This window comes from Globicephala melas, chromosome 2 (assembly GCF_963455315.2).
Source record: "Globicephala melas chromosome 2, mGloMel1.2, whole genome shotgun sequence".
In the NCBI taxonomy this organism is placed as follows: Eukaryota; Metazoa; Chordata; class Mammalia; order Artiodactyla; family Delphinidae; genus Globicephala; species Globicephala melas.
The window spans coordinates 89,749,370-89,775,385 of NC_083315.2; the positions used below are offsets into that span (position 1 = coordinate 89,749,370).

The following is a 26,016-nucleotide window of genomic DNA, read 5'->3' on the forward strand; positions in this document are numbered from 1 at the left end:
TCCAAATGCTTCAAAATCTATTCCACTGATGCTCTTAACTCCATTTTTCTTCTCCTAACCTTCTCGTAACAAAGATTCCTGTCCCAAGCTGCCTACTTCCTATTTTCTACATTCTTCTACTACTTAGTACTTCAGAAACCATCCTTCTTCAAACCTGCAATTCTTCAAAATGATATAGTCTCTCAAATGTAAGACTAGGCCATACGTTTCATTTCAGGCTGGTATACATATATTCCTCCAAATATACAGCAATTATTCTATCTACACAACACATAGTTTTAATCTATCACTAAACCAAATATATTTTGAAAAAGTCAGTTTTAAAATAATGCATAATACTATAATAATGAACAACTGTTATACAAAAATACCATACCCAAAACATGTCTTAAATAAGACTGCCTACTACCCAAAGATGTTCATGTTATGAAATGTTTATTATGTAAAATTTTTGTACATTTCATGCTCGTGACTCTATTTTGTAACTGGAAGTTTGTACCTCTTAATCTCCCTCACTTACTTCATTATATGTTCATGATGTAAACTTTTAAAACAAAATCTACTAGAATAATGTCTGCAAAATAGTGATAATGGAACTAATCTTGTATAATATATTGTGGGCTGATTTTACCAAAACTTAAATTTTATATAGAAAAATGATAAATATATTATAGAAAAATAATATTACATTAACAGTACACTAACACTACTTGATTTGAACAATATCTGACAGTCAGCCTGTACTTTCTTTAGTACAAGAGGATGTCCTATAACTGTGCATGTAAGATGATCCTAACAGGCAATAAATGGTTAATGGAACTAGATTTAATAGTCATTAAAATAGCAAGCCAGTTATAAATTAATTATAAATATTTTCTGACAGTCTGCCTAAAGTCAAATTCATGTCTAAATATGCAATGTCAAGTTATATACACGAATTTCTGACTATTAGTTTACCAAACCATTATCTAAGTTATCTAGGTAACTTTATGAGCACAACCAAAAAAGGGGGGTAGGGGGAGAAAACATCCAAAAGATAAGCAATTTCAATTTGTGGGCAAAATTGAAAAAAAATTTCTTACATGTGGATCTTTTTAGGAAAAATATTTCTAAATGGTTTTAAGCACAGATAATATGACCCTAACATATTCAAAAAGAAGTATCTTTAATAGTTTTTCCATGAAATCCTTTGAACTTATTGCTACACTGTTGCAGGAAGGAAAACAAAAAGATAAATTTGGTGGTATTCACCTACTTAAGAGTAGGTACCTTTAAATAAAAAGATGATTGGTGGATGCTATCTATTTAATCAGCAGTAATAAGTTAAAACAGTAGAAAACTAACAACACTGAACAATGTGAAGAAGAGATGCTACAGGTATTAGCAGATACCACAGGTATACAAGGGGCTCTACCATTTTTTTTAACCCTTCTGCACACTTCTGTTTCTTTATCTATAAAATGCATATAATAACAGTACCTATATAGTGTTGTTTATTAAATAAGTTAATACATATAAAGCACCTAGAACAGTGCCAGCACACTGAGACTCCTAATAGCTATTATTACTATCCACTTTATTATTTAAAAGTAATCAGCCATAAGGAGAATAGCTGGAATGAGTAGGATTTTATGGGGGCAGAACTGGGCAACCTCAACTCAAAGAGAAAGCCATATCTATACTTTTAGAAGACGTAAAGTAAGTCAACTGATTACTTAACTATTTAACTTAGTTAACATTGTCTTAGCATCAATACCAGATCATAGAGACAAAACCCAAACCTTCTCCATAGAAAGAGGGTTGCTCAGATAGGCCTTGTGGAGGCCTCAACTTCATAACCCATTGGGTGATTTTACAAGTCACCTTTTGCTTCACACAGTTCCAATAAGAGGCTGCTGGGGATAGTATTTGTAGGTGGATCAATCTGAGGATGAATAGGTAAATACTAAAACATCAGAACCAATAAAAATAAAAACAAACAAAACCCCCAAACTAAAACCTTCTGCAAAACCTTATAGTGTATTAAATAGAAATAAATTTGAAAAGATATTTTCTTATGGAGTCCCAAAGGGATAAAGTGCTTAATGTATTCATACAGAAGGTATATTAAAAATTAGCAACGAAGCATACTTTTCAAGTCATGGCCATTTACATACATATATAATATATATACAATATACATATATAATTTTTGAATTTAAATATGTATGTACACATATTTGTGTATATATATAAAATATTAATGTGTTTATCTTAAAGTCAAATTTACTCATTTTAAGAGCAAAAAAAAAACCCCACAAATGTTGCCTTTAAAAACAAATTCTAAATTTTGAAGCCTCCAATTTAATATGCTTAGTAATCAACTGTCACATCTCCTATATTTGCAAAATATTTTTCGTTACTGAACAAGAATTTTCTGTATTTTTAAATGAACTTCTTCTAATTTGAAGATACATTTATAAAGAATACAAACCATGATGAAAAAATTAGTGCCAATGACTAGCTATAAGGATGGAAAAATTACTTTAAAATTATTTAAAATATTGACTCACAATTAGTTATCAAAATATTCTTCCCTACCAGATATAAAATATTACTTTTATCCTCAATACTGTGTCGATGACCCCAGATGTTTTAAGGAACAAAATACATACTACTTTTTTTTTTTTTTTGCGGTACGCGGGCCTCTCACCGTTGTGGCCTCTCCCGCTGAGGAGCAGAGGCTCCGGACACGCAGGCTCAGCGGCCATGGCTCACGGGCCCAGCCGCTCCGCGGCACGTGGGATCCTCCCAGACCAGGGCACGAACCCCTGTCCCCTGCATCGGCAGGCGGACTCTCAACCACTGCGCCACCAGGGAAGCCCTACATTCTACTTTTGTACAATAAAATTATGCTTTATGAATGTCAAAACAAAATGCCTCTTATTTAGTATCAATTTAAGCCAGAGCTTGAGGGGAGGAAAAACTTCATTAGGTGTTTACTAACAAAACTCTTTATTTAAACGATTGCTTTTTTCTTCGTGAAGCAAAAATAATGCTGACTTTTCTTCCTAGACTGTGGAAAAGAGATAGATGCCACTGACCCTCTACTTCTATTTTTCTGTGGTATAAAATATTTGAGATCCTTATGAAAATTATCCTATGTTGTAAGTTTCCCAAGAAAACAAACTATAATAATGAGGAAGAGGCTGAGCTTTGCTAACATGGGGCTTCCCACCCACCTCTCCCCCCAACTTTTCCCATAAAGGCAACCTCTACTATTAAAACAAAGCATCCTTTAGCAAGTAGCTCCCTACAGGATCCTATCTCTCCTTGAGTGCTTACCACAATCTGATTTCTGGACAGCTGACCCAAAGTTTGTTGATTTTACTGATCTTCAGAAAGCCACTGACTGGCTAAAGTCTTATTGGTGAACAGAGTCAAAAATCAGATGCCCCTGCCATACTTTACAGAATGAGGAGTTGGACAACACAGTTACGTTTGGTTGCACTGTAGTGAAACATATGAGGCATCTTCTTTTTGTCTTCAATTAGCCACGTTTGGGCTGAGTAGCTCTATTACATCTTCAAAAAACTGAGCTCCAGTTCTTGATGGAGACAGAGGAAGGTCATTGAGGAGGTGGTTCAGCTCAAGAGCTAAGTGAAAAATCTGTCTTTTGATTCAGTCCTGCTTGTGGATAGAAGTCATCTTCTGGATGGAAGAGGGAGTGAGATGACCTAGAGTCTTGAATTGGTGGATCTGCAGGAACAGAAACTAAATACAGTGGAGACCTCTTAACTGAGTAACACCACGAGATGGATTTCCTGACAATGTGTCAATATAAGCTAAATATAAAAATTAAAACATGTGCATTGGAACTGATCACGCACTTGTTTTTCCAGATATCAAATGCATTTGTACCATTCTATGAATAAATACGTTTCCCAATATCTAACTGTAAAACAATTCATGGAAAAACTACCAATTAAGGGAGAGGAAAAGACCCATTCAAACAAAAATCCATATACTTTGCCTTTGTGAATGCCACACCCTCACTTTAAAAACCCAGTTCTTCTTTCAAATGACTTTTTCTCCATATACACAAACTACGATCTGTCTATCTGTATAGTGTCAGTGGTAACATATATCAAAATTTTAATTTGAGTTGGATCTTTTAGGTTTATCTCCTAGAGAAATGGAAATTCAAATACATTCAAGGTACTAATTGAGGCTTGAATAATCTACATCCTCATATATTCTAAGTCTTGCATTAACTAGGTTGAGTCCTACTTATCAATCAAAAGAAGAATGTGTATCATGAAGTAAGGCAATCTTTAAACGTGAGTAGTGACCACCTTAAATTTCCCTCAAACTTTCATCTGAATAAACCTAAGAAAGCCCATAACCAGGTTACAGTGGACCTAATTTTAAATCTCTCTATATATTAACAAGAATTTTGATGAACATTTGATTACTTACTTCCACTTATAATTTGAATATGTAAATTTATTGCATATACTCTCATAATTATTAGACCAAGGGTCAGCAAACTATGGCCTTTGGGCCAAATCCAGATCATCACTTATTTCTGTAAATAAAGTTTTAATGGGACACAGTCATTGCTTATTCATTATGTATTGTTTAGGACTACTTTCATGCTACAATGGCAGAAAAAGTAGTTGTAACACAGACTGCAAAACCTAAAATATTAACAACTGGCCCTTTAAAGGAAAAAGTTTGCCAACCCCTGATACAGACCATTATCAAAAGATACGTAAGACAACTTATATTTTAAATTGTTTTGAAAGAAAGAGAGTAACAAATAGAATTAACATTAGATATGGTTCTACTATAACAAACTTACCATAAACAAAAAGCAAAAGTAACAAAAGTTCCAAGAGGAAATTTATCTAGCTTTGAATCAGATGAAGAATTTGATCCTATCTTAACATTACCATTTTATTTTTAAGAGTATATACATAAATGTTATGGAATTGACATATTCAAGAGTATATAAATGCCATGAAACTGTTCCCCCTTAAAAATGGTTAATTTTATGTTGTGAATTTCATCTCAACAAATTATTTTTTTAAGAGTATATACAGTATTTTACAGGTTTCTACCTTTAAGTGGGCCACATTATACTGTAGTGGTTAAACATGTAAGTTACATCTTACCTAATAATGTGGTTTCTCCAAAATCTCTTAGATCATCCCAGACCCTTGTGTATATTTCTTCTTTGCCAGTAGATGGAGACAACACCACTGAAAGTTTAAAAGACATCATTCCCTGTTTAAAGGGAGCTTGCTGGTCTGAAAACTGGGGGAACCCTAACCCAAGATTTCTTCAAAGTTATTTTTTAAAAAGCAGACAGAATGGCTATGCCAAAACTAGAAATCCAGTATTAACTATGGACATCCTCAAAACTTACTGAAAGGGAACTAAACTCTGTACATGATGTAGTAACTAAATCATTTTAAAATACAATCATCTCTATAATTTTTAAGATTCAAACTTCCTGCTCATTGCTCCTGATTTAGGTTAGCTCATTTAATTTTCCTGTTTCAGAAAGTATAACTCAGATATATAAGAAAAAGAATTCTTTGAATTCCACAGAGGTAGATGCAGTACATATGAAGTTTTTTTTATATTAGTCATATGCACTGCTAGGAGCCTTTTATTCAAAATAAGACAACTGTCTGGATCCACAGGAAACAGTAAGAATTTTATAAAGAAGAGAACTAAAGAAGAAATGGTGGAAGCAATAAGAAAAAAATTCAATTTTATGGTCACACTGAAAAGAAATACACTCATGAAAGGGAAATCAAACTCATCTACTCTCCAAGTTTCTTATTTCACTACTAAAAATTATGTAAACAGACCAAAACCATCTATCAGAAATAAATTTCAAATCTGGAAGCTTAAGAAATCACATCAAAATAATTATTTATAGTTTTCAGTAACAGTTTTCTTTTCCAAATTCAAAAGCCTGAAAGCCATTGTTTTTAAGGGCAATTTTGAACATAAAAACAAGGTTATCAAGCTAAAAAGAGAGAACATATTGCCATGCTATTTATATTTGCCACAAGACTCCTGTCCTTGAATTACACTAAACAAGAACAACCTATTTGGCAGAAAATGTCTTAAGAAAAAGATTTACCTTAAACAAATAATATACAGTTAAAAAGGAATTCAAAACCCTAAAATCCCTCATTTTTATGTATATTTTGCTCATCCTCTGATCTATATCAGAACTAAAATCAGTTTACATAAAAGGGAAATAAATATATTGATAGTATCCAGATATTACCATACCTACAGTACCTTTCTAGGTTAAACCAGAACTGACAATAACTGCTTAAATCCTCTTATGACTGATTACAAGATAACGTAGGTAAAGTAGATCCTGAACCACAAACTATTTAACTCTAAAATTTTATGATTTCCGAGCTATAATAACTATCATGTGCCAAGAAAACTATACACATATTCTGACTGCCTATTAAGAGCACATAAACAACCATAAACACCTTTTCATTGTTCACATGGTAAATGTTCTGTGACTTTATTTAGTTAATCCTTGGGTTGGCTTCCACCTGACAAACAACAAAGTTTTTGACCCTTTCCCAATCCTTCAACAACTGGTTTATAAGAAGGTAATGCTAGTTCAATAACAACCTCCATGAACAGAAAGGCACGTCGTAGTTTTTGAAGTGTATTCACATATATTAATTCAAATTATATAATAGGAAAATCTGAAACATAAAGTAAAACCTATGGTCAACACACATAATCTGCAGTGAAATGTAAATGGTATTTGTATTTTGCACTGTTACCTGTCCATCGACACAGAGGAGGAAGAAATACTTATACTCTAATTTTTTAAGTAAAGCAGTAACTAGAAGAGTGTCCTGGAATTCTGTGATTAAAATAAAGTAGATCTACTACACTGCAACCTACACACCATATTACTACAAAAGGCAATAAAAATGACCAACAAGGAATAAGGTTTCTTCCTATTAATTGGGTTTTGGAAAAACAACAACAACAACGCCAAGTGTTAACCTGGCAAGCTCTCGGGGACCTAAGATGTCAGTGTTCCTGCCTCCACCTGCTGGCAAACAGGTTATGAAACTAGCAGAGAGCAATGGGTAAAAAAAGTTCACATTTTTTTGGTAACATTTATGTTGTTTTATGTAGTTATTTATTTAGCATGATGCTACTTTGTGTTACTAAATCATTAAAATACAGATGAAATCCATTAGGAATAAACACATTAAATTTCACCAAAAAAAAAAAATTTACAGAAGATTTCTTGGTTCAAAATATCTAACAGGCCAAAACTCAAGTTAAAAAGTTTTAATTACCTGATAAATGACATCTTGGAAAAGGACTGGAAAAGTAAGTGCTGCATCTTCTAGCTCATTTAAACTACAGTGTACTAGTGTTTCATCCTTAAAATAAAAAGGACATATTGAATGAACCAAGATATTACGACATTTCAATTGATAATTTTATGTATTCATGCTCACCAAAAACATTTATTAAAGCACTCATTCATACATGGAATTTTATATTTATAATACATTATTGTGTGTGGCATAGCAATCTGGGATAGAATTTTCTAAGTCACTTGTTCTCACGTGTGGCTGCTAGAACAGCAAGCAGCATCAGCATCATCTGGGAACTACTAGTTAGAAATGCAAAACCTCCAGCTCCATTTCTTATCATTCAAACTCAGCAAGGAGTAGAGAGGAACTCAGCAATCTATGTTTCAATAAGCCTTTTAGGTGATTAGGATGCATACGCATGTTTGGCAACCACTGTTCTGAGTCCTGCAGTTGCCAACTTTCTGTTAAGTAAACCACATATAAACTTTCTTAATTTTTTTTTTTACAATTTGCCAATGGAAGTTTAGTATCTAACTATTAAAAATATATATCTTCTATTTATATATAGCTCCTTATTCTTAAACCTTTTATAAAGAATTTTATTTTAGAAAATGGATATTTCAGTATCTGTTGAACATGTTTCATAGACATAAACATTGTTTAACTAAATTAGCAGTCAATCAAGACTTCTTTCTCATCTTTGATTACCAAGCCCTGTTTTCTCATGAGGAAAAGAAGGTAAGGATCATTCAACGTAAGGTATGTGCAAATATGTATATTTCTCAAATCCTGAAGGATAAAAAAAAAAAAAGTCTTCCATTTGTAGAAAGTGACAACACTTAAAAAAATAAAGCTGCTAGTAACTACCCCCCAAATTTTTCAATGTGTTTAAGATGAATTAAAATGAAACACAAATGCTCATACCTTGTGATTCCACATCTTATTAGCTGGAGTGTTTCTTTTAACCTAAAGTTAAACTGTGAGGAGGCAAAGAGCAAAAAACACTCTAGATATGCCTCATTTTCTTTTTCTTTTTTAAACATCTTATTGTAGTATAATTGCTTTACAATGTTGTGTTAGTTTCTGCAGTATAACAAAGTGAATCAGCTATATGTATACATATATCCCCATATCCCCTCCCTCTTGAGCCTCCCTATCCCACCCCTCTAGGTGGTCACAAAGCACCGAGCTGATCTCCCTGTGTTATGCAGCTGCTTCCCACTAGCTATCTATTTTACATTTGGTAGTGTATACATGTCAAAGCTCACTTTGTCCCAGCTTCCCCACCCCGCCATGTCCTCAAGTCCATTCTCTACGTCTGCATCTTTATATCTGTCCTGCCACTAGGTTCATCAGAACCATTTTTTTTTTCGATTCCATATACATGTGTTAGCGTATGGTATTTTTTTTTCTCTTTCTGACTTACTTCACTCTGTATGACAGACTCTAGGTCCACCCACATTTTCTTTTAATAGCATATCAGAGTACACAATTCAAGGTATTCCCTTAGTATCTTTAAAAAAGGTATTCTCTTTCTTATAATTGAATCATAGCTAATTCTACTTTCTTCATCTACAGCCTATCTAAATTTTGATCATTCTTCTTTACCCAATTCTGTAAAATTACTCATTTATGCTCACCAATTCTTATCTTTCCCTCTCTATTTACCTCCACATTGGATTAAAAATTATATGGCCAAACTTGCTATCATGACATCAACTGCTAACATAAAAATCTAGCAAAATCTTTTTCAGTTTCTGTATATCAAATCTAAACTACTCATAATCAGTTTCAAAATTTCTCTTTTTTTGCCTACTTATCCTCTAATAAACACCTTAAATACTTAGGCCTTCTGGATGCCTATTTTATTTATATCTCTTTGGCTAGGCAAAGGCTAAGGTGCTCAACTCTCAAAACAACTATATATGCTAGTTAAGATTTTAAAAATATGCTTTTCCTTAAGATAAAAAAATTTTTTTTAATAAGAACTAAACCACATTTCCAACTATAGGTTACTAGTAACAAAGGCTTTTAAATAGTAAAATGTTTTCCAGTATTATATAATAGATACATATTTTTGCTAATATCAAGAAATTGCCGGCAGATGGTAAATAATGGTGACCATATATTAAATTTGGTTAGGAAAAGATAAGAGATATTCAGTTTTCAAAGCTCTTCTGGTACCCTAAAAAAATATAAATTTTAAAATTCACACCAAGAGAGCATATTAAAGGTTTTATTAGTCAGCATTAAGAAGTCATGCTTTTGAGAGTCTATTAATAAAGTTATTAGTATTAGATAATACTAATACTTAGCATTAAGTATTACATAGATTGCCCCTCCCCCCAAAAAAGGAACAAGAAAAGGAGTATGGTCTTGCATGAGGTTAACTCATTAAGACCTAGGTCCTTCAGGGGAACATGACTGGGACTCCCCCACCCCCCAAAAAGGTTGAAATCTAGCCATGAAATTAGAATTTATTGGGAGATTAAAAAACAAAACAAAGGGTATAGGAGTATGGGGGCAATAATTAATTTAATTTAAATAGAAAAATAGTGAAATAGCGGGGGTTGTTGGGGGAGAAAAAGAAAAAGAAAGCCTAATTTACTTTCAAAGGGTACTGGAAACCAACAAATTGGGGAGGCCCTGGCATTAGACTGTGCTTAAAATAAAAACATTTCAGAACACCTAAGACATGTTTTTATAGTAAATGTATGTGTAAGGCTATTCATTCACTTGTATTCTTTTAGGTATTTTGGGCTAGTATTTTTAAAAAGAATTTAAAGCCTTTATTTTCCCTAACTCTACAGATAATATACTTACCAAGTCTAAAACTAGGGAGAATTCTGGTGTGCTTCTTGTCTTCAGTGGAAGGGCAGGTTTCCTATTTAGTTGTTCTTCTGTCAGTGGTGGAACATGTTTGATGAAATAATAGCTATAAATCAAATTTTAAGAAAATTTCAACATTTCTACTTTTTTGTAAATATAAAACATATTACTAAATTCAGCCCATCTTTAAGTTTTTAATTAAATAATGCATATTTAAACCTAGTAAACCAAACTTATAAAACACATAAGTAAAACTGAAAATATACAAATTAGTATTTCAGTAACTCAGCAAAGTATTAATACCTACAGGTCAAATGCTCTTTGCAATATACCATTTAGCCACCCCTCTACACATGTACTTTCATTCCTTTCAAAGAGAGAAAGGAAAAAAAAAAAAACTCACGGGTCAAATACTTCCCAGTCTTCTTCATAGGTGGCCTCTGCGTGGGCTGATGAATAACCACTATCTGGAGTTACTGGTGCTATTTAACAAAGTGAAAAACAAAATGTTGCTTTTACTCACTTAATGCTTCCATGAAGTATACATTTTTACTGCTTTTATTAAGATCTTCCTGAAGCCCTGTGTATTTTAGGTTAAAGATAAGACAGAAATAATTTGTAAACAGTATTTAAAAGTAAATTTATAAACACATAGATCTAACTCTGGATCCAAAGGAAAAATTTACCATTACATACAAAGTGGCAAGTTATATCGTGGCTAGCAAAATTTAAATCCCTAACAGCTAAGAGAAAATTTACTACTTACACTATTTCCTACTATTTACTACTTACACTGTGGAGTGTATTATTAGGAAAATACACTCCACAAAATTTCCATTTCTAACTGGATGATGTTTGTATGTATAACCATAAAAATTTCATGGTGCTCATAGCAGTAATACTTCACAAAGTGCACAGTACATACAGGCAGTCAATATATGTGTGCTGACAACAGATCCCGAAGGTAGTTTTAAACCTAAGATCCATGAACAGGCTTTAAGAGGTCTACAAACCCCTAGACTTATGAAAAAATGTTTTATGTACATTTTTACAGGATTCTCAAGGTTGTCTATGATCTTAAAAGTTAAGAAATTATGCTGTATATAGAAATCAGTGCTTTAGAAGACCCATTATTTTACTTCTCATTTACAAGCAACTTAAAAATAATCAAGAAACAATTCTGTATTCCATGACACATAGTCCATTCTAAGTTTGAATTAAAATTTGATCAATTGATAAAGCTTTAGAAATTATGTTAGGAATTTTCTAAGACAATATTTACAACTTAAATTCACTGAGACAATGTTCACTTACAAGCTAAACAGGTAATGTCTTGGAGATGAAAGTTTAAGGTGGATGCTAGAGACTGAATGTTTGTGTTGCCCCAAAATTCATATATTGAAACCTAATCCCCAATGTGATCGTGTCTGGAGATGGAGTCTTTGGGAGGTCATGAGGTCATTAGGTCATGAGGGTGGAGCCCTCATAAATGAGATTAATGCTCTTTAAAAAAGACCCCCAAAGAGCTTGCAGAGCTTCTGGCATAAGAGGACACAGTAAGAAGACAGCTATCTATGAACCAGAGAGCAGATCTTCACCAGACACTGAATCTGTTGGGGCTTTGATCTCAGATTTCCTAGACTCCTGAACTATGAAAAATAAATTTCTATTGTTTATATGTCACCTAGTCTAATGGTAGTTTTTTACAGTAGCCTGAAAGGACTAAGACAGTGGGCCTCAATAAAAATTGCTGTACTCTATCTATAGGAATGGAATACTGGTGGATAGTAGTCTTTCAGGATAAAAACTTATGTTTTTTGCTATTACCATGTATTAATACCTTCTGAGACAGAGCCAATACAGTGTGTATGTTCAATAAATGACAACAGATGTAAAGCAGAATTTTTGTTCATTTCTAACAACTTTATGCCAGTAACGGTTCATTAGCACAAGGGGACAAATGGAAAAATATATCTTCCTACCACTTTACTATTTCAAATTCCTATTAATCTCAGAGAAAGGGGGACAGGAAGTAATTAGTATTCGAGCACCTCCATGCTAAGCATTTTTCATATTTCATCTCATTTAGCCTTCAAAGCTCTAAATTATTATTGCCATTTTAAAGCTAAGAAAACTGTCTCAGAGAGCTTAAATAAGTTATCTAAAGTCACACAGATAAGTAAATGGTAGAGCCAGCCTCCTTCCTTCTTGTTCTCTCTGGCTACGTTCTTGAAGTTGGGGAAAAGTACCACTTTTGTCACTCATACTCATATTTGAAGATCAGCAAAACTTTTACTTCTTCCTTTCATGATCCTCCCAGAGTAACTGCAATGTGCCACCTCAATATTTTGCTCATTTATTTGTAACAACACTCACCACACTGTACAGTAATTTTTGTGTATACTTGGCTCATCAATTAGATCATATACTCTTCAGGGTCAATAAGCACATCTTAGTCATCTTTATAAATAGTGCCCATCACAAAAAGTACGTGTTCAATTAAATGTTAGAAAAACGAATGAATGAGACAAATGGAGTAAATCTTACTATTCCCCTCTAGAAACTAAAGTTATAGAAATCCCTTCCCGGGAGGCACAGCTGTCAGAAAAAAACGAGTACAAAGGTTTATATAGAAGCACAAAAACAGAAAAAACATCAAAGAAGTCAAAAGCCCTGGCTTCGGGGCTTCCCTGGTGGCGCAGTGGTTGAGAGTCCACCTGCCGATGCAGGGAACACGGGTTCGTACCCCAGTCCGGGAAGATCCCACATGCCGCAGAGCGGCTGGGCCCGTGAGCCATGGCCGCTGAGCCTGCACGTCTGAAGTCTGTGCTATACCTTATCATTCACTAGCTTGTAACAACAGGCAAAGTAATCAGCATTAGATTTGCTTGTTAGGTTCAGTATTATTCTTAAATTATAACATTATAATTAAACATTATCAATATTAACATTTTATTTGTTATTGATTGATTGAGTGCCGCACCACATGGCTTGGGGGATTTTATTGGGTTGGCCAAAACGTTTGTTAGGGTTTTTCCCTCAAGATCTTACAGAAAAACCCAAACTTTCTGGCCAACCCAACAGTTCCCCAACCAGGGACTGAACCCGGGCCCTCGGCAGTGAGAGCACAGAGTCCTAACCACTGGATGGCCAGGGAATTCCTTATTTGACAAATTTAAAATAAACCTTGGACTTTCCTGGTGGCACAGTGGTTAAGAATCTGCCTGCCAATGCAGGCGACATGGGTTCGAGACCTGGTCTGGGAAGATCCCACATGCCTCGGAGTAACTAAGCCCAGCACCACAACTACTGAGCCCACGTGACACAACTGCTGAAGTCCACGTGCTCTAGAGCCCACGCGCCGCAACTACTGAAGCCTGCACACTCTAGGGCCCGTGCTCCGCAACAAGAGAAGCCACCGCGATGAGAAGCCTGCACACCGCAACGAAGAGTAGCCCCCACTCACTGCAACTAGAGAAAGCCCGCGCATAGCAACGAAGACCCAATACAGCCAAAAATAAATAAAATTTAAAAAATAAATAAAATAAACCTTAACTCTATTATGTTGCTTTTCTCTTCATACTGATACAGGGTTGCACTGTATATAAGTTTCATAGTTGTATGCATTTTTTCTTTAAATGTTATCATGCTGTTTCGATGATTTTTTTTCAAGTTTCCCCTTTATATCAGAGAGATCATCATTTTGCTTCCTTTGCCAAACTTATTTCTCAACCAATATATATGTACTAGGCTCTCTCAAATATCTGGCACCACAAGGAAAAACAAACAAATCTAAAATAAAAGTCTAAGATCTTCTCCTTCTGGGAAAAGATGTCCATCCTCAGTTTTATTTCTGCTTTTAATCATAATGGAATACAATTTCATCTTTTAGCCTTATATGTCTATCTACCACCTCAGAAGTGGTCTATCTACCGCCTCTATCTAACCCTCAGAAGTAACAAATGCTGACCTCACATGTTTCTACATTTCCATAACAACTGGCTCAGGGACCTAACAATTATGTTAGGGCTTTAAAAGCATCCAGGATTAGGCTGCAAAGTTTGTGTATAGGAGAGACCCAAGAACAGAAGCTTCTTCTTTGGGAATGTCATCTGTATATGAAACAAATCTGAAGGTATGAGACTACCTCTATGTAGGGACTTCAGACATTAAGGATCTAAGACTCGTGCAATTATAATAAATATGTTCATAAATGTAAGCATATTATTTTGTTAGCTGTGTTAAATTTCTCTAAGTGGTAAGACCGGTACACATAATTAAACTGTAAAGTGACTAATATGCAGTAAAATAACCTTAAAAAAATTCAATTTCAAAATGACTGGATTTGGGGGGAAAAGTTTTATTTCCAGTTTTAATTTTATTAACTTCAAGGAAGAAAAACTTATGCATTTAATCTGCCTATTTAAGAAAAAATACAGTAGTATTTTTACAAACTATTCATGAAAATGTATAAGAAAAAAAGGAATCTTATTTACCTGTAAGGGGTGGGATATCACGATTAACTGTTTCTTCTGCTTCTTCTAAACCATTTATTGATGACCTCACTTGAACTGCTTGATTTGAGTAAGCTGCTCCATTAGTTGATGTAGTAGTACTGGTAGTGATTTCATCCACCTGTTCCATATCAAGCTGTTTTACTATCTCTTCAGCTTCCACAGCCTGTCCTGGGGAATCAGATCCTGATGTTCCTGAAATCATGATTAATTGTACATTAATCGTCACTTAAAAGCTCATAGTGGGTGGGGAAAGATGGGAACAAACTTAAAACAAGTAATAAATAAGCCTTAGAGATCTAATGCACAGTATAGTGAATACAGACAACATTGTATTATAATCATCAAACCTGCTAAGAGACTAGTACTTAATTACTCCAACCACTAAAAAGAAAGAATAATTATATAACATGATAGAGAGCATATGCTAATTATCACTACGATGATGATCAAATTACAATATATAAATTATCAAATCAACATGTTGTACACTTTAAATTTATACAATGTTATATGTCAAATATATTCAATAAAAATTCATAAATATTTAGAAAAACTAAATGGAACAGAAACAAAGCTGAGGATACCATTATTTAGTGACTCTTTACTAGACATTTCAAAAATAAGGAATAAGACTATTATAAGCTAGAGTAATATTTGTGAGCAAAGTTTTTCTTAAGAGTGTTCAAATAGCTTAGAAACACCCATTTATAGTCAAACAAGTCAATTTAGAACTTTAAAAATTTTAAATGAGATATAATTAACATAACATTGTGTAAGTTACAGGTGTACGTATTGATTTAATACTTTATATACTGCAATATGATTACCAACTGAGCGTTAACTAACACCTCTATCCTGCCACATAATTATTTCTTTTTTGTGGTGAGAACATTTAAGATCCAGTCTCTTAGGAACTCTGAAGTATATACAGTTGACCCTTGAACAACATAGGGGTTAGGGGCACTGACCCCCATGCAGTCAGAAAACTGAGAATAACTTTACAGTCAGCCCTCCATATCCACAGTTCCACATCCTAAGATTCAACCAACCACAGATTGTATACTATAGTATTTATTGAAAAAAATCCTTGTATTAAGTTGACCTGTGCAGTTCAAACCCATGTTGTTGTTGGGTCAACTGTCATATAGTATTTTTGACCACAGAACTTCTCTTCATTAAAGCAAATATCATTTATTAAGTGCTTACTATGTGCTGGGCAATACACACAACACACACACACACACACACACACACAAAATTTTCCATTATCCTCAAACAGCTCCTGATCTTTCTAGTACTAAGCATCCTAGCCATTTTGTGCAGTTGTAATTTTTAAACCAGAGACAGTTCTCTAAAAATGAGCTAACTGTTCCCCTAACCATGAGACCCTTTTTATTCAAAGACACAAGAACAATTTCTCAATGAAATTCCATCTCAATAACAAAGATAGAAGCTAGTTTCCTCATTATATTCAACCATCCCCTAGATGAACCCACTGCCCAATTTTTCTTCCACTATGGACTGACCCCAAGTCTCCATTTCTTTATGAAATCCTCCGAATGTCACTGTCAACAACAAAATCAACCGCCAATAACTCTCAACTTCCTCACAGAATATTCTTTCTCCCTCATTGCCTTACATTTAACCTCTTTCCAAAAGACATCTTTTCCTGATACCCTTCCCTCAAAGCTGTTTATTCTCCCATACTTGTTACTCAATCAGAATTCATTTACCTCCATTGCCGCCACCAGATCATTGGTTTTCCACTAATGTGTAAAAATGTTTGCTCCTTTGAGATTGCTGTCACCTGGCTACACAATTCTTCGCTTATGCCCTCTGCTGTCACCTACCATCTATTGCCAGCAACCTCTCTCAATCTCAGAGGAATTTAACACCTAGATACCAGTTTACTGCTCTATTAAATGCCTATATAGTTATTGCGGGTGATGTCAATGACTCATCCAATAACTAACCCTCAAAGGTCTTGCCCTATTTAGCCCCATCTACATTCGTAATGCTCTTTAGTAGTTATTACCATGGCTAAAACCTGGACACTATCACAGAGAAACTGTTCACCTCTGAAACCTATAATTCAAATAATTAATCTCCTACCACGACCTCCTAATCTTCTAATTATCTATCTATCTAATATTTCTATTACATGTGATCTTCACGTTTGATAAAAGCCAATCTCTTTTATCCAAACACATCCCTCAATGGCTTCTTCTCCACCCTCCTCATCTAGTTAGACTTCATGGTGTATTATTTAAACCACTCTCAAGCCAGCAGCCTCACTGTCCTCGCTTCCTTGTCTTTCCACTGTCATTCATCATAGAAATCCCTCTTGAATCAATCTAACAGGCTTCTCAGGCACTAGACCCAGGTAATAAAGAAAACAATAGAATTATAAAGACTGATTGTACTCCAAGTAAAATCCTCTAATCTTAGCTACGCCTATAGCATGCTGCTCAGTATTTCTGTGTGTGAGTCATTCAGCTTCTTTTACTTATACCAAATAGCAAACATTCTAAACCTTCATTCTCTTCAATCCCTGCCACCAGGACCATCTCAGCAAAATGATACCATGTCCTCCTTCAAAGAAAAAATTCTATCAAACATGAACTACTGCTGCCCAAACGTTCTTTCCTCCAGCATCAGAGAAAAATGTCTATTCTCCTTGTTTCAATTCTAATCCTTCTACCTGTTCTCTTGATCCCATCCCTATCAGTAGATCCTAGAAACTTTCTTCATTAGTTTTCCTTTTTCCCTTATGTTCAACCTATTAGACCCTTCCCTGAGGCTTAACAACATGCTTCCTTCTCACAAATACAAAACATCCCTTGAGGCTTCATGACCTCTCTAGTTTTTCTCATATTCAGGTTCCTCATAACAGTAATCTATATGTGCTGATCCCTTTCTTACTCTCCATTTCACTCTTTTAACCCATGGATTAGGCTGCCAACTGCAATCACTCCTCTGAAACTCTTCTGGCAAACGAAACCAATGACCAGTTAATTACCAGGTTTAATGATACCTTTTCAATGCTCATTTCCGTTCCTTCTATCTTTACAATTGTTTGACCCTGGGTTTGACAGTCTCTTCTTTTGGCTTCTATGACTCAGTTTCTCCTGGTTTCCTCCACTTCTCCTTTGTTGGCTTCTTTAGCTTTGTCCAGTCCTTAAATGTCTTTCCCCAAGATTCTGGTCTTAGTTTGATGAACCAAATGGACCATTTAGTCCACTGGTTTCAATTAATATTTGTAAGCTGATAATACCATGCTCTACTGCTTATTCAGATTTCTAAGCCCCATACCTGAATGACAAATTGTTAGTAGACATTTTTATTTGGTTGTTTCAAGGCCTCTCAGGCTCAGCATGGCCCAAATTAAATTCAATTATCTATCTCCCAGGAACTTACTTTTCTCTCTTGAAAATCTAATGTGTACATCTTACTCTCTCTCTTCCTTCACCTCCAATCTGTTCCCAAAATTTGTCCATTTGTATCTTTGATCCTTCTCTTCTTCTCTAATACTACAAGTAAGGTTGTATGAAGTCTCACATGGACTACAAGTCTACTAATGTTCTCCCTGCATCCAGCCTCTTTAGAATTTAGCCTACATGCTACTGCCAAATAGATCTTTAGAAAACACAAATCTGGGCTTCCCTGGTGGCGCAGTGGTTAAGAATCCACCTGCCAATGCAGGAGATACGGGTTCGAGCCCTGGTCTGGGAAGCTCCCACATGACGCAGAGCAACTAAGCCTGTGCACCACAAATACTGAGCCTGCACTCTAGAGCCTGTGAGCCACAACTACTGAGCCTGCGAGCCACAACTACTGAAGCCCGCACGCCTAGAGCCCAGGCTCCGCAACAAGAGAAGCCACCGCAATGAGAAGCCCACACACTGCAACAAAGAGTAGCCCCCACTCGCCGCAACTAGAGAAAGCCCACACACAGCAACGAAGACCCAACACAGCCAAAAATAAAGTAAATTAAAAAAAAATAAAATCTGTAAACTTAAAAAACAACAACATAAATCTGTTCATATTACTCACAGTTTAAAACTTTTCATTCATCCCCCCATGACTAAGGATAAAGTTCAAAAACCCTACAAAATTGGCTCTATAATCTGACTTCTTTATAATTGTCCTATCTTATCCCTTCCCATGCACTCCTCAAATCTGATGCTCCATCTGTGACAAACTAATTTGTTTCTGAAATACACTGTACCTTTGCTTACACTGCTCCTTCTACATGGAATGCCCTTTACCATCTTTCAAGATTCAGCTTTTCTATGAAGCCTTTTGTGAGCCACCACCCAGAATACAGGACCATTCCATTCTTTGAATACTGTTCCATACCTCTCTCAAGGCACCTATAAAAATTTATTATACTTATCACAATGGCTGGAACATAGTAGATGCTCAATATTTGTTGAGTGAACTGGAATCTTCACTCCTCACATTTAAGTATAATTACCTTTTCTCATGGATTAAGAGGCTCAAGAGTTTAAAGAACTGGTCCAGCATAACATAAGTAAACAGTGGCAGCTGGGAACAAATTTAAAACAAGTTTATCTAACTCCAAAGCCTGTTCTTTTCCCACTACCCCAGCATTTCCAAAGATGTTTTAGGAGGCACTAGTTCTAAAAGATGTTAAGATGTTAACAGATGTTCCATAGAAGAGTACTTGGTCAGATATGTCTAGGGAATACTGGGTTAAACAAAGTTAAAGGTAGTTTTTTGTTTCTATTCTAGGACTTCACAGTCCTTTAATGTGCTAATATACATTATTTCTGCCCCTACATCATCTTGATTTTACAGTGCACCATTCTGCCTTTTAAAAATTGCTTTATCATCCAGAAATCAGGCAACAGGTATTTAATGCCTATTTCCCATGTGCCCAATACTGTATCAAACAACATGGTAGATGTAAAAATAAAGACATGACCTCTTGCCCTCAAATAATCTAGAGACTAAATTATCATGTATGAAATTAGACATTAATTATCAGAAAAAATAGGACACCAGATAATTTTAAAAAGATATTTTGAGAAAGAGGCCATTTTTAATTTTTTTGCAAAGGCATACAACGGGAACCTTCAATTCATGTGAATTAGGGTAGTTTTACTATTTGTCTAAACTCAAGATTCCCTACGGGGGAAAAAAAACAAGCAAATGATAATAAAAATAAATTGTATTACCAAAAAAAAATCTGGTTTCAACTCACTCAAAATATTCAACAAATTCTACTTTACTAATCTAGAATATTGAAAATGCTTCTCTCTAAAGATGCAGAAGTCATCCCAACGCAGAAAAAATAATACTTTCCCTCCAGCCCAAAGTTTATCATCTAGCTTTTCAGATAGTTAATTAAACATAACCTACATTTATTTCAGTCACTAAAAAAAAAAAAAAAGCCTTTTAGAAGCTGTGTATTTTGGGGACTTCCCTGGTGGTCCAGTGGTTAAGAATCCACCTTCCAATGCAGGGGACTTGGGTTCAATCTCTGGTCAGGGAACTAATAAGATCCCACCTGCTGCGAGGCAACTAAGCCTGTGTACTACAACTACAGAGCCCACATGTCACAACTGGAGAGAAGCCCACGTGCCGCAATGAGGAGCCCACACACCGCAACAAAAGATCCCGTGTGCCGCAACTAAGACACGATGCAGCCATAAATAAATAAAGTAAATAAATATAAAAGAAAGAAAATATATTCTTTAAAAAAAAAAAGTCTGTGTATTTTTAACGAGACTGAAAACAAACATAAGATGCTAACAAAAATATGCCCCAAAAATCAAACAGATCTTTTAAAAAGCCAGGAAAACGATTAATCTTTTAAACCCAAATTATGGTTAATGACTTATATTTACCATTTTTATTTGCTGGTGAAAAAAAGTTGAAGACAGGAGAAAATATGGTCCCCAACAATGTAGTCCTTGGAGGACTGCCAGAGGAAGGATTATCTTCTAATTTTCCATTTTGTTTTACATGTTGATTTGTCATTTCATAACTACCAGCTTCTAAGAAAGAAACAACAAAAATAGTTGCAATCTAGAAAACATGACTTTCATAAATATGTTCTAAACGATTCATTATAAAAATAATTTTTTCCCTCAAAATACATAAGGAAAACTGATGAACATTAATGTTAAAAAGCTTATTATTTCAAGAAATCCTGAGGTAAATCACTTGTAAATCAAATGATCTTTATAACAAATTTATTTATAATGGTTTATAAATGCTAAAATTTACTGAGTTTTTACAAAGTAGATTTATATCTGGAATTACACAGACTGAAAGTCTTCAAATCAACACAGTGTAACAGAAAATGAAATAAAACTCTTTGTAAGTAAAGCAAGCAAGTTACAATATGAAAAACACAAATGCAAGATTTTGTCTTTGTTTATTTACATTTTGGGATGCTGCCTACTTCACAAAACTTACCCCCCAATCTATTTCTAATGAGTAACAGCTAAATAAATAGAGGCAACTATTTCTACTGAAGCAGAAGACTATATATACAGCAGTGTCAAAAACTACTTATGGATATTGTGAGGCACCATTTCAGAGTAGTTAGGAAGAATAACCAGTTTTTTTTTTTAAGTTTCTTATAAATAAAAAAAATTTAATGGGTTTTGGGAAAATATAAAATACAAATGTCTTAATAAATCATCCTTGACCCTCCACAACTTTAGCACATTTCTTTCCTTCTTTGTTAGCGCTCTTTTAACTTGTTTATCCCTTTTCTCCCTTATGGTCAATTCTAACAATGGAGATACATCACTGCATTAAGAAGAAAGAGGTAGGGAATTATTATCACTGCTGTGTTTAAAACAGTATTGGTTAAAAGGTAGCACTCCATGCTCTAAAGTGCTATTCTGTATAGGTTTCTCTGCTTGTCCATCTTTTTTTTCTCCTTTTTGACTTTGAGGAGCTTGTCAGCAATACAATAAGGTACTGATCTAGAACAGGATTTATAAATAGCAACAACACTATTGGCTTTTGGGCTGGATAATTCTTTGTTATGGGAGGATGTCCTGTGCATTGTAGGATGTTTAGCAGTGCCCCTGACCTTCACCTGCTAGATGCAAGTAGCAATCCCTCCACAGGTTGTGACAAACCAAAAAGGTCTTCATACACTGAAAAGCGTCTGCTAGGGGACAAAAACACCCCTAGTTGAGAACCGCGGACCTGAGAGCTCCAAGCCCCCTCTATAGCTCTGAAATTCCATAATCCAGAAACAAATTCTTTGTACATATTTCAAATAAATTAAGTCACAATTATTACTGCTTTAAGAAATGAGTTTCATATACATTTTCATGCTAAACACTATAAAGCTAGTTGCTCTGCCTCTGTCACTTTAATTCATCAAAGTAGATTTACATTAGGAAGGTAAATTTTTATTTACTTCATGCCACTAATATTTAATACAAAGGAGATTACAAAAATAAGGCAGAAATTGCTCAAAGTAGATTTTTAAAAACAGAACACAAACATGTCAAGTGAGAACTCTGCTTACACCTAATAAAGCAATATGTAAACATTAACAAACCTCCATTTACTTGACTTTTCCGTCTTACTCGAGATATCTGTTTGTTAGGCTTTTCTCCTGCTCTTGGTGTTGATGTGATCAAATTATTATCTATATCACGTTCAATTCTACTCCGTTTTGAAGGATTTTCTCTCTCTTCCTTAAGATATAAGAGGGAAAAACATGCATTGAACAGAGTCATTCTGCTTTACAGGTTACTTTTTTTTTTTTTTGCCACACCACGCAGCTTGTGAGATCTTAGTTCCCTGACCAGGGACTGAACCCGGACCCATGGCAGTGAAAGCACCGAGTCTTAACCACTGAACCGCCAGGGAATTCCCTACAGGTTACACTTTTAAAATGATAAAATATGACACGTACCCCCATGTTCACTGCATTATTTACAATAGCCAATTTTATCCATTATCAATTGATGGACACTTAGATATGGTTGTTTCCATATCTTGGCTACTGTAAATAATGCAGTGAATATATATATATATGCATATAACACACACAGACACACACGTATACATACATACATAAACAATGGAATATTATTCAGCCATAAAAAAGAATCAACTCTTGCCACTTGCAACAACATGGATGAACCTAAAGGGCATTACACTAAGTGAAAAAAGTCAGACAGAGAAAGACAAATACCATACGATCTCACTTACATGTGGAATTAAAAAACAAAAACAAACAAAAAACAAAAACAGCAAGTTCACAGATACAGAGAACAGACTGGTGGTTGCCAGAGGCAGGGAGGTGGGGATGAGTGAAATGGGTAATAGGCGTCAAAAGGTACAAAAGGTTATAAAATAAATAAGTTGCAGTGATATAACGTACAGCACGGTGACTACAGTTAATAATACTGTATTGCATATATGAAAATTGCTGTGAGAGTAAACCTTAAAAGTTATCAGAGAAAAGAATTCTGTAACTACGTATGCTGACAGATTTTAACTAGACTTATTGTGGTAATCATTTTGCAATATATAAAAATACTGAATCAGACTTCCCCGGCGGTCCAGTGGTTAAGATTCCACGTTTCCACTGCAGGGGCACAGGTTCAATCCCCGGTTGGAGAGCTAAGATTCCACATACCGTGTGGCGCAACCAAAAACAAATTGAATCATGCTATATATCTGAAACTAATATAATGTTGTATGTCAACTATGCTCAGATTTTTTTTTTCTTTTTTGCGGTACGCGGGCATCTCACTGCTGTGGCCTCTCCCACTGCGGAGCACAGGCTCCGGACGCGCAGGCCCAACGGCCATGGCCCACGGGCGCAGCCGCTCCGCGGCACGTGGGTTCCTCCCGGACCGGTGTCCCCTGCATCAGCAGGCGGACTCTCAACCACTGCGCCACCAGGGAAGCCCAGATTTTTAAAAAGATAAAATATGTTGTAATATGCTTTCTCCTCTTTTTTCATTTCCAGGAGAAACAAACAGAATTAATACCTAACAGTAGAAGAAAACACAGAAAAAATCTGACAGTCATAAGAGTATTTATTAACGTTATTACAATACACAAATATAATTACAGCATCCTCACAATTCAGATTCTTTCCCCAGGGTCCATTAAATTTTCATGCTACTGAAATACTGAATCTCACAATGTGGTCTAAGTTTCCAGCAATTTTCCTTACTTTTAGAATTACTCAAAAGAACAGGGGTCATTTCCTTGAGCGAACCCCACTGGAATTTGCTGGCATTATCACATAGTCCCAAAAATGACACAAAATTAATAGGGCCTGCCACTGCCACACACCTAATGTCAATTCTCAAAATGTCCAAATTAACACTAAGGAGTCTACTCCTTAACAAAGCTCTCTATTCATTTCCTTATATGGGGCAAATCCACATGACCAGTTTACACTATTTTTGCAATATAGACTTATCATAGTTTGACTTAAAGATTTTTTGACTTTACAGTGATGTGAAAGCAATACGTATTCAGTAGAAACTGTACTTAGAATTTTTAATTTTGGTCTTTTCTCGGGCTAGCCATTTGCAGGTACTATATACTCTTGTGATGCTGGGCAGCGGCAGCAGTGAGCCACAGTGAGCCACAGCTCAAAGTCAGCCACTTGATCATGAGGGTAAATAACTGACACACTTATAACCATTCTGTATCCATGCAACTATTGTTTTTCGCTTTCAGTATTCAATCAATTACATAAGACATTCAACACTTGTGATTTTGCCCAACTGTAAGCTAATGTAAGTGTTCTGAGCATGTTTAAGGTAGGCTGGGCTAAGCTATGATGTCCATCCAGTAGGTTAAGTGTCTTAAGTGCATTTTCAGCTTACAACATTTTCAACTTACAATGGGTTTATCAGGACTTAACTAAAATATTATACTCCATGCAATAACCTGATTTTTCTCCATTTATACATCCATCTTCCTCATCTGTACAATTTTTCTAGAGTCATCCATCACATGAGCAATCTTCTTCCATTACTGTAATACTGGCCTATAATTCCTTGCTGTTTTAAGGAAAGTACCCAAAATCTTTTGATAAGGATTAGATTTTTCCACAACAAATAATAATACAGTATACTACTATGCATTTTCTGTAAGTTGAATATTATTATTTCTGAAACAAACCTTGATATTGTAAATGGCCCAAATTACAATTCCCTACCAGGATCAAAATAGAAAAAAGATAATACTGTATCATCCAATACAGAATTTTACATTTACTCACCAGTTTCTCTAATTTTAGGTAGGTTCATCAAAACAATCTCATTAGCACAAAATAAAGCCTCAGTGATACACAACATAATTCCTCAAATTTTTACTGTTTATTATTCCCCTGCATTTAAAAATGATGAATAGGAAGCCTCAAATCCCAAACACTGGATCTTTATTACAGGAGAATTATAGGGGCTCTTTTTATAAAGTCCCTCAAGAACAGAAACAATGCTGTAAAGCCTCACTACACTAAGCTCCAACATTTTCTTGAAGTTTCTTAGTACATCTGGTATAATGTAAATACATACATACATTCCTGGAAACTTTGCACTCTGCAACCCTAAAAATAACAAGGCTTATGGGGAAAAAAATGGGTCCAGAAGGGTAGAGAGGGGTACATTGGGGCAGATCAGCCAATGCCCCTGTAACTCTGTAACCACAGCACTAGGAAAACCAATGATTGGAACCTCCAGAGATAACTTGCACACCCCAGTTAAGCAGCTAAGAGCAGCTGAAATGCTTCCTCAGAGCTTAATATAAAGGTATTAGAAGCAGAGAAGTAGAGGGGCTTCCCTGGCGGCGCAGTGGTTGGGAGTCCACCTGCCGATGCAGGGGACACGGGTTCATGCCCCGGTCTGGGAGGATCCCATATGCCGTGGAGCGGCTGGGCCCGTGAGCCATGGCCACTGGGCCTGTGCGTCCGGGGCCTGTGCTCCGCAGCGGGAGAGGCCGCAGCGTTGGAAGGCCTGCGTACCGAAAAAAAAAAAAAGAAGTAGAAACGAGGGTTTATGGGAGCTGAGAAGTGGAGCTGTAAGCCAGGAAGACTGCTAAAATGGACAAAAAAGGAAATGCAAACTGCCATATGAAAAGAAGAGTCCCTGCTAGACCAGGGTGTACCTCTCTGAAAGGGAACCCCATACACAGCTTACCACTTTTAATTAAAAACTCTGTGCAGTATAAAATTCTACCCCCATTATTCAGGATCCCCCTGTCCAGTTTAGAAAAAAATCACGTATAAACCAAAACCCACCCATGTTATACTGAAACTACTTCCCTATTTA

The 26,016-nt window shown here is 35.4% G+C and overlaps 1 protein-coding gene across 2 annotated transcripts in view; it reads right to left on the reverse strand.

The window, feature by feature from the left end:
- The window catches only part of CTDSPL2 (CTD small phosphatase like 2), a 69,457-nt gene that overhangs the window by 12,081 nt on the left and 31,360 nt on the right, over window positions 1-26,016 (reverse strand). The window contains exons 3-8 of one of the 2 annotated variants that reach the window (XM_030842911.3): window positions 22,272-22,410; window positions 20,590-20,736; window positions 14,696-14,908; window positions 10,603-10,681; window positions 10,194-10,305; window positions 7,347-7,433 (exon numbers count right to left, since the gene is read on the reverse strand). In XM_030842911.3, coding sequence (XP_030698771.1) covers window positions 7,347-7,433; window positions 10,194-10,305; window positions 10,603-10,681; window positions 14,696-14,908; window positions 20,590-20,736; window positions 22,272-22,410 — 777 coding nt within the window. Of the gene's footprint in view, window positions 1-7,346; window positions 7,434-10,193; window positions 10,306-10,602; window positions 10,682-14,695; window positions 14,909-20,589; window positions 20,740-22,271; window positions 22,411-26,016 lie in introns of both variants that reach the window. The other variant, XM_030842910.3, reaches the window with a different exon arrangement.